The following is a 10,631-nucleotide window of genomic DNA, read 5'->3' on the forward strand; positions in this document are numbered from 1 at the left end:
CTGCACAATAAGAAAAACAATCTAGATCTAGTTGATGCTAAGGTCATCAAGAGTAAAAGTAGCGCTTAACTCAGGCCCTCATTCAAAAAACTAACATTTGAAATGCTTACACTATAAAGTAGAATAAATATCTTAAGGTTTACTGCCACAAGAAAACTATATCAGTATCTTATCAGGCAGAATCAGAAAAAAAAATTTCAACAATAGCTAAGAGTATCTTCTTTCACTTCCACAAATTTGGTCAGCTTGGTGTATTAAAGACGGCAACAAACGGGTAATACTCGTGGAGTTCAATAGAAGCATGAAAACAAACAAGACATTTACTCAAATTCACTTGATTCCTTGAATGAACAAAAATTATGCTCAGCAACCCAGCAAACGACTACCTTTGATTTGAAGAGCCTAGAAAAAGGGAATAGGATGATGGGCGTTCAGAGTAAGACATGAGAAGGTCAAAGGTACCCAAGAAGTACCACTAGCTCTTCTATAGCAAGATACACACCTCTTCCCTAACTGAATAACAGATTCAAAATAAATCTAGAATCTCTCTTCAAATACCATATTGTACTGTTTAAACTTGACAGCACTAGTGTGTATTCAAGTACATTATTGAAACAAAAAATAACTAACGACAAAGAGAACCAAATGTAGACTTGCATGCAAATCTATACCCGTGTAACTTCATCTAAGAGAGATATTGGGTTAATTAAATTAGAAAGTAAAGAGGTCTTATATTATTGAGACTAGATTTGTCAGACAGACATGTTATGTGACACATTTAGTACATATAAAAAGTAATGATCATCACAACTGCAATCGGTTTCATGAGCTGAACTCAACTAATAAAACTTACAGACTAATTCTAAATATTCCCATATTAGAAAACGAGAAGTAAATACAAAAATATATAAAAAATGGAAAATGATCACATTGAAAAATAAGTATAACTCCACCTAATTCAGAAAATCCATAATTCCTAAATACAGGTCAAACAAAAAAAAAAGTTAAAAAATAAAAAAGAGAAAGCCAAGGGGCAACAACCAAAAGCTAAAAGAAACTATTAACAACACGATCAAAGGCAAAACCAAAAACTGATCCAACCAGAAGATGATCAGACAGCAGATAATCAAAATTAAACGAATTTAAATGATCAAACCAGGAAACCGAAGCCAAAAGCTGATCAACTATAATATGATCAAACAGCAGATAACAAAAATAAAGAAAAAAAAAGGTTGATCAAAGAGATGATCAAACAGCCTACCTAAACAGGGAGTTGTCAGTTTTGGTATGACAAACAAAATTTCCAAAACAAAATAATTTCCAAATCAGAAAATTAAAACAAGGAAACAACGTGATTTGAGCATATTTTTCATAATCTGAATTGATAATTATTTTTTTAATTATGCATGATATAAAAAGGTTGATCAGAGGAGATTAAGAGAAAAATTGGGAAACTTGATCAAACCGAGATATTAAAAAGATAATTTCCAAAATTGAAAAATTAAAATAAGGAACAAGCGAGAACTATGATTTGAGCATATTTTTCATATATGCACAATTAAAAAAATAATTTTCAGAATCCAAATAGATAATTATTTTTTTAATTACGATATAAAAAAAAGATCATCTCTGAACCACACCCAAATAAACCAACTTTGGCAGCTCCGCCACCGGCCACCTAACTCTTCCCTCTCCCTTCCCCTACTCTTCACTTCACTCTATTCTCAACCTGCACCAACCACCACTAACCTCTCTTTTCCATTTTAAAAAGATGTGGCAACTTCTCCTTGCCGCAGCTGTAGCAGGATGTACTACTTTCGTTGCTAAGCATTTTCTTGCTCTTGCTCAGGAACGCCCTAAAGAGGAAGAAAATCCTTTTGAAGATTCGATTGCTTCTGCATTTCAATCTCCTCTATTTCCTAACCATGGTAATGGGTGCGGATACGACAGTAATTTCCAGCAACCACCTGATGGGATCTTTAGGTTCTCGAGTTCTGCTTCTGCTTCTTCGCCAAGTGGTAAGAAAACTAGGATTTCGAGGAAGAAATCGGGCATCACGGGTCGCCGATTGAATTTTGATGCGGAAAATTATAAGGCTGATAAAAGATCTGGTGGTTCCGAGAAGAGTGCAAGGCGCCGATTGAATTTTGGTGCGGAAAATTATAAGGCTGATTAAAGATCTGGTGGTTCCGAGAAGAGTGCAAGGCGATTAGCTGTTTGCTTGAAGAAGAAGAGAACTGCCAAGAGTGTGCCTTCCAAGTGTAGATCCCGTTCTTCTAAAGGTTGGTTTTTTTTTTTTTTTTCTCTTTTCTTTTTTATCTCCTTTTACTGTCTTTGACCGCTGAGGCCGTCTCCCAACCCTATCAACCGTTTTTTGCAATATTATGTCTAACCCTTGTGCACGAATTTTAATATGAAAAAAATATTTAATTTATATTCTTCATACTTTAATATTATATTATTTATTTTATTTTAATTTTATTTATATATTTCATTCAAAAAATTCATATAATTTTATATATTCATTCTAAATATTATTTATTTTATTTTAATTTTATTTATATATTTCACTCAAAAAATTCATATAATTTTATATATTCATTCTAAATATTTATATATTTTATATTTGCATTCAATGTTCAAATATTTAATTATTTTATAAATAAACAAAAAAATATATTAATTATAAAAATATATTAATTAAATAATAATTATAAAAAAATTTTACTTAAACATTAATTATAAACATAGAGAAATTCTTGATCTAGGCTACCAAATGGTTCCTTAAACATAGAAATGTGACTGTATAATTGGTCTGCTTGTAAAGACATTTATCAAGGAGTGATTTTATCTGTTTTGCCAAAAAACTAATAATAAATCAATCTTAATGTTCCTTGTTCTTGGCATCTTATCAGTTGTCAAAATTGACTGACATGTTGATGGAGAACTATGACTTGGTTTCTTTGACTCTAAGGAAATACTTCTTTGTTTTCAAGTTTGTTCGCCAATATATTTCATGTATTTATTGAGCTGACATCATATTGTGCTCTGCAGATAGCTCTTTGTTTGGTTGTGGACTTGGCATTGGAATCATGTACATGATGTCAGCCGAGAAAGCTGAGATCAGTAAGCTAAGCAATGCCATAGATGAGACTGCAAAAACTGTTAAAGAATTAAGAACTGAACTGTATAAAAGAAGGTCAACCAAAGTTGCTGCTATCTCAAAAGATTTAAGCAGTAATAATGAACTAGAGTTTTATAGAGCAGGTACAGGGCACAATAATGACCCCAAAGTTATCAAAGTTTATGGGATCCCAATGATTGATGATGTTGAACGCCCAAGTAGTGGTCTTACAGAAGAGCCAGAGCCACAGCTGCTGGAAATGGATCAACTCGAAGCAGAGCTTGCATCTGAACTACAAAAACTTCCATGGTCCTATCCTGAAGCTTCTGGTCATGAAGGAGTTGAACCAAATATGGATAAGGTGAGCCTTTTCAAAAACATACTTGTTGTTTATTCTCTAGATTTTCTTACCAGTAAAAGTCATGCCCTTCCTGTTGGTGCATTTATCTGCCCATATAAGATATGAAACAACTTGTTTTCAGTTTTATAAAACTTTTACTTCAATTATAGACAGAGGTTTATTTCTTTATTTCACCTCAGTGTTTAGAGCCGTTAAAAGTTTACTATCCCTCTCATTTCATGGCAACCTGGTTAACAGGAAGCTATTACATATTGAAAAATGCATGTCATGCTTGGGTGTGCTTCCGGTAATTGTTGCTAGTTTTTACAATTACTATAATAGAAAATTGATTTCTTTTGCATTCATGCTGCCTTTATCCTAGGAACCTACAAATCTACAATTAGGAACTCAATGATAATTGAAATAATAGTGCAACTTGAATCACACTGTAGACATTCAGGAAAGTCATTAGCTTCATTTGCTGGGAAATTTATAAATAGGATCTGTATTTTGGATTAGTAGTTTGTTGGTGCCTTTACCAGTTGTAATGACAGTTGATACATGGGTCTTCAAAAACATGATTCATGCTAAACTGTAGATTGTAACCTTGAGTCTGGAAGAATGGCATGTTATAAGTTAGTGGCTTGAACACTGGATTGTCCATCTGTCTCTAAGAATGGGGTATTCCGTAGTTTTTACTAGAAACATATTGTGCAGAATGAGACTTTTTCTGGTGGGCTTCACAAATTGGAGGGTCAGAGCAATATTTCTTGCCAATGCCATGGAGTATTGCCATCTGAACTGGATCGGAAACTGTCCCATTTGCTCATCGAACTAGAATTTGAATTGCATTCTGCCCAGTCCAAACTCCATGAGAAGGAAGCTGAACTCCAGGCGCTGAAAGACTGCGTAAAACGCCTGACTGAATTCTCCCTATCAACTGTATCAGGCAACTTTTTTCTGCCTCCATCCACTCAAGGTTGTATGTTTATGAGTTATAATATTCTTGGAAGAAAGGAACAACTCAACTATTGGTGTTTGCATGAGTTGGGGTTACCATACGCTAATAAAAAGTCTTGTCATGTGAAATGTCTCTCTCTAAACCTAAGTATTGTTTTACAGATGATGAAGCTGTGACGCAAGAGTATGTGATAACAAATGCAGGGATTACCTACTGCAAATCAAAGTTTCAGTTGAAGGAATGTGATTATCAGAAGGCAAGAGACTATTTAATAAAAACTTAAGCAAAAGCAAAGTCCTATATGAAGATATAATGATCGAGTGTTTCAATTATAGGATCAAAGAATTTAATGATTTTACAAAATTTTTAATTGAAATTAGAAGATAATAAAGTTATTAAATAATTTTGTATTCAGATATAATAATTCTCACATACCCCATACTTATTACCATCGTAATCCTGAATGCAAAGGAACAGAAATAAGAAACATACAGAAATTTTTTTTTAATAACAAATGCAGGAATTACCTACTGCAAATTGAAGTTTTAGTTGAAAGAATGTAATTATCAGAAGGTTAGAGACTATTTAATGAAAACTTAAACAAAAGCAAAGTTCTAGATGAATGTATAATAACACATTTTTTTCTTTGAATAATAAATGAATTATTCTTTTATAAAAGTAAAATATAGTTTGTTAGTATTGGTTAATCACCTTTTAATGTTAAATTTTCTCTTGAATAGATAACCTCATCTTTCTCCCAAATTTATAAAATACAATCAACCATATTGAATAAAGTCATATGTATAAAAAATAAAAAAATATTAATTAATTATAATATTTTAAAAATTCACACATCTATTTATTAAAATATATATATATATAAATATATATATTAAATTATTGTCCTACTTAGAATTGCTTCCCTAGTGCAACGGGTCTCTCTCTGTTGCATTGCATGTCTGATCCCTTAACATGGCCAAGGCATGAATTTATTCAAATATAGAAAAGAAAAAAATCTAAAACTAGGAAACTGTCCACCTGGCATATTGCCATATCCTCTCCTCTTCATTTCCCAGCTTCATCAAACTCTCAATTCTCTGTTTTCTCTCTCTATCTCACCCAACGGAGTATAGAGGCGCTCCACGACACAGAGGGAGAGGGAGAGGGAGAGAGGGACATTCTTGGAAGATGAAGATATATACAAAGCCCATATCCAGCCCCGGTCGGACCGAGAATTATCCGCCACCATTGATGAGATTTTTGAGGAGCAATGTTAGTAGCAGAAGTAGAGGCAGGTCACGTTCAAGTCCTATGTTCGTTAGGAAGAAGAATGGCGCCAATGAAACCCAAGAGCCTTCCTCCCCAAAAGTTACCTGCATAGGACAGGTTAGAGTCAAGCGTTCCAAGCAAGCCAAGACCCAACCAAGTAAAATCAAATGCTTCTGTAAATGGGTCCGAAACACCCTGTTTTTCCTTCATTCAAACAGGGCGACGCTCCGGCCAAACTGTACTTTGCTTTCATGGCGCAAGCGGGTAATGTTTTTTAAGGTCGGTGTCAGGAGAGAAAGCAAAATCCGGGAGGATTCATTAAAAGTTGAACCAAAATTTGGCAACATAAGTGAAGATGCAGGGCAAGAAAGTGAAGTGGAAGATGAGGAAAATAAGATGTATGTTTCCTACAGTATTTCACCACCAAAGAATGCGTTGTTATTGACGAGAAGCAGGTCTGCGCTGTAGCTTGCAGATTTTGGGGCTCACCTCTGGAAAGTGAAGAAACAGAACAAAACTGAGTGCAGATCAAGAGAACACAGAGAGAATTCACCCCATGTCAAAAGAAAGTCATTTTGCCGAGAAATCTGATCAAGAATCAAGACTGGATCAAGAAACTGAAGAAAAGTTGAAGTTTTTTCTTTCAATGAATTTGAAGGTCCAGTCCAGTCACTTCAATTAGAGAAAATGTCAAAAATTGTAGAACTCAGAATAGAGAATGATGGCACTGTACGTCCTCTTGAGCTTCTGGAAGAATAGAAGGTTGGGTTTCACATGATTAATTTAACTAGTCTTTGTTTATTTTCATTTTGTGGGCAACTGTACTGAGTATAGTTTTTGAAACTTGGAGGTAGTGTTATTTTTGTTTTTAAGATAGTATATATGTGAAGCTGAAGCAGAGAATCTCTATGTATAAAAAGCTGAAACAATGAAATTGTTGTTATTTATGTGTTAGTATTAATCTACATGGCTCTAAAATTATTATTCTGTAAGTTTCCCCAAATTAACAAATTGGTTTTAGTTATAATTAATTTTATAGAAGTGAATTTATTATTAAAATCACATAAAATGTAAAGTTCTATTAATTTACAAAATTTTAGGAGAATAAAAACACATTCTTCATGGAGAAAGTTTCATATTTTTAATGTTTTTGCTTTGTGGGCATCTCAGAATCATAGTGATTCTGATTAGTCAAATCACCTTTGGATACTCTTTGGTGGAAAGTTTTATGATGTCTTCTTCATCAGGTAAAGAGACCCACTTCATTTTTACTGGTGCAGATAAGATCAATTGATCATTATAATAACAGAGAAGTTAAAGTCAAAAGTTTCCATGATTAGAATTTATCACTGGTTGATTGAACTCAACCCATCATCATTTATCATTTTTCACTGCACACATGAAAATTTTCTCTTAAACCAAACAGCTGGATTCTGTGTTGATCAGCAAAAAGTTTGGGTTAAGATAGAATTGTTTTTGTTATAGAAAAGGGTGACAATTAAGAAAGAAAAGGACTATACTGTTGGGCAGTTCAGATTCATTGTCTAGTGAATGGAAAAAACAAGATCCAGTTTGGAACTTGGACATATAATATCTTTCTTGTTGACAAAGAAAAAATCAGTGCATCTGCAAAGTGAAACTTTGGCCCATCTTTTAGGCATAAAAATGCAACTGCAACAAGTCATTTTCAGTAGTTGCATTGGCCACATCTTGCCTTTTGTATGCAAAGGCTTCTTAAAGGTGCAGTTGTCTCCAGGTCCAGGCTCCACACTGCCCTTCACTATTCATGAGCTTAATGAGAACCGGAGATGAGAGAGTTCCATGTGGCTGCCTTACAAGCAACCCTACAAGTGTCAGATATCAAAGCTTCAATCTCAAGTCTCCATCATAATTATTAACTTTTATGGCTGGCTTTAGCTCTGTTTTCTTTCTCACTCCTCAATCGTGGAGATTTGTATGCTCTATAACCTGGTTTCCCTATGTTGTGAAGTTTTTTCAGCCTAGTATGGGCTTTCGGATTGACAGCTACGGTGGATGCCTGTGAAAACGAGGAGTCTGTAGAAATCTCTGTTATGAAAGATGAGTAGTGTCTGCTTCGAGTTCCTTTGTTTCATAGATCGGGTCTGGAGAAGCCGGTTATGGCTAGGTTTCTTTGTTTCCTTTGGACCGAGTGGTTAGACTTTAGTGGTTTGGGTTGAGATGTTTTCTGTTTAGAACCATATTCTTATAATCTCTTTGGGCTTTTAGTCTTATTAATGAAATTTTTACCTTTGGCAAAATTTTTTTTTTAAAAAAAATCCTTAAAGAGCAATTATCAGAAAAAACTTAATGATTGAAATTCAATATCAATGGCTGGATATGGCCCTAGTCCTTGTAACCTCTCTTTTTCAGGATAGTGTTAGATGATATGGAACTTTGTTGCAATGCAAATTCTGGAAAGAGTAAATTGTACAAGTCCTTTTCTTTGCTTGCATTTCAAGCAAATGATTTGATGATTTTGACCCACGACCTCTGGGTCACAATGCAACAATCTTTTTCCATTGTAATCTTAAAATTGTGTACCACATGGTGAATCCTACATTGCACAATCTATTTTGATGAATAGATTATATACAGACAGCTACTGGGTTTGAAAAGTTAGATATGAAGATGCAGCCATGTATTATTGGATTGTAAAAGCATGAAAGAAGCAGAATTCAGAGGCTTTTCCTCTTTCTTTCTTTCTTTCTCGGGTACCAATGAAGTCCAAGGTTAAATCACAGGTTACATATCAACTCAGTGGGCCTCTACTTGCTACTCACAAGCTTATTACAACCATATATTGCAATTCCAATATGACATTTCAGCTTTATTGAATTTTGATGAATGAACTCAACAACGGCCGGAAGAGTCACTACAAAATGCTTATTTATCAATTATCAATATCACAATGAAATCAAGTCAACGTATTTCAAGAGAAATGAATTGGATTTTTGCATAGAAATATGACACTTGTTAAAATGATTTGATTGCATGAAATAGAAAATGATCAATGAATTGATTTTGACCTAAAAAATTTAACAAATTCCCTCATTTTTTTATGGAAATTTTCCACAAGCATTTATAGGTATCAAGGTATGCATCTATATGAAAGCTTAGATGTCATTTTCTCCACAAAATGGAGATATATTAGCTTTGTGGCTCAAAATTCTGTAGGTAAGATAGTGTCTTTGTAATCCAGGATCTATTCAATATCAGCCAGGGCAGAACTTTGAAGGTTTACCATAAAACCATACAATCTATAATATTCTATTTATAATACATTATTTATTTAATTTCAATTAAAAAAAATTGAATTGAATTAATTCTGATTAAAATGGATGGTTCCTGCGGATTCCGGTCCTAATTAAAATAGGAGCCAGTCTTTTAACTTTTGAATTGGATGGATTATAATTGATCTATTTGATTTATGATTTGAACCGAATCATGGGTAGGTCTACCACAAGAGAGCATTAATGTTAGCAACTGGCAATCATAATTCGTAGGTTGGGTGCCAACCACTTTTATTTTCTTTTTATTATGAAACTGTGCAATTATCCCCTCTAATTAAGAGGATCATTCGGGTCATATTTTATTCAAAACCTCTAATTTGTTGGATCTTAATTAATTAAATTCACAATTTCAATCAAAAGATTGAAGAAAATGGAAGATTAGGATATAGAAGAAACCAATGAGTCAAGTAGAAGTGAACAGTATTTGGTTCAAATCGAAAAAATTGATCGAACCGAATTAATTTAAAAATTTAGTTCGGTTTTTTATTCATTTCAGTTCGGTTCGGTTCAGTTTTTAATTTTAAAAATTTCAGTTATTTCGGTTCGGTTTGATTTTTATCAGAAAAAACCGAAAAAATCGAACCGAACCGATTAGTGATAATAATATATTTTTTCAATAATATAGAGAAATTAAATCATATTAATATTAAAATATTTTAATTAAATTTTAAAATATTAAAAATAAAGCGTAAAAAATTTATTAAAAATCAAAATCAATCAGAACCGAATTGAATCAAATCAGACCGGTTTGATTCGATTTGATTTCTAATCAAAACCGATTCGGTTCGATTTTCATAAATACTAAAATTTTAGTTTTTGGTTTATTCGGTTCAGTTCGATTTTAAACCGAACTGACCGAATGCTCACCTATTCAAGTCCTATTTTAAATAATGAGGACTTGATATTTACAATTTGTTTATTTTTTTTATTATTACATCTGCTGTGTTGAAATTGAGACATCACACTTTTGAGATAATTTTGATATATTAAAATAAAATTCGTTAATTTCCTTTTTTTTTGAAAAAAAATTAGAAATTCACCATATGACTATAACATTTGTCTTTTTTTAATATTTAGAAACACTAATTATCAAAAGATACCTATTCCCACTAATAATAAATCTCCTGAAAATGATCCGATCTCCTTCCTTGGACCAAATACATTAATCTGTTACTAAAAAATTAATTAAATTATGACAATAATCGTAATCATTCTGATAATTAATTTTAATAATATTAAAATATGACTAGGCTTAGAGGTTAAAACTTAAAACATCAAGAAAAGAAAATTGTTGAGGTGGAATAATTATGATGTGGAGAGATAGTAGTTGAGAGTTGGGAGATACAGCTCCCAAGCCCACATCATCAAAAATATTGTAAATTTTAATTAGAGATTAATTTGCTAAGCACAAACAAACATAACAGAAACAGTAAGTGTGAGTAATATGAAAGTCCAGCCAAGGCACCTAAATGACAGATTGCACATGACTTGTCTACACAAAATCTATAAATCAATAAATAATATTATACTGTAGATGACTCTGAGAAGAGAATAATCTGATGAAACCAAAGACGGTCCATGACTCCTAACAGACACAAGGAATAGAGATCAGCCATGGGGAGAGAG

The 10,631-nt window shown here is 33.0% G+C and overlaps 2 protein-coding genes across 2 annotated transcripts; both read left to right on the forward strand.

Annotated features, from left to right (window-relative positions):
* The first annotated feature begins 1,771 nt into the window (after positions 1 to 1,771).
* Positions 1,772 to 4,966, forward strand: LOC110620884. The gene is made up of 5 exons (XM_043959108.1): positions 1,772 to 2,150; positions 3,055 to 3,485; positions 4,182 to 4,413; positions 4,587 to 4,681; positions 4,946 to 4,966. The coding sequence occupies exons 1-5, from the start codon at positions 1,772 to 1,774 to the stop codon at positions 4,964 to 4,966; spliced, it is 1,158 nt and encodes a 385-aa protein (XP_043815043.1).
* Positions 4,967 to 5,613: 647 nt separating this feature from the next.
* On the forward strand, positions 5,614 to 6,162 carry LOC122724377. Its single transcript, XM_043959109.1, has one exon. The coding sequence runs from the start codon at positions 5,614 to 5,616 to the stop codon at positions 6,160 to 6,162; it is 549 nt and encodes a 182-aa protein (XP_043815044.1).
* The last annotated feature ends 4,469 nt before the right edge of the window (positions 6,163 to 10,631 follow it).

Source organism: Manihot esculenta, chromosome 8, assembly GCF_001659605.2.
Source record: "Manihot esculenta cultivar AM560-2 chromosome 8, M.esculenta_v8, whole genome shotgun sequence".
Lineage (NCBI taxonomy): Eukaryota > Viridiplantae > Streptophyta > Magnoliopsida > Malpighiales > Euphorbiaceae > Manihot > Manihot esculenta.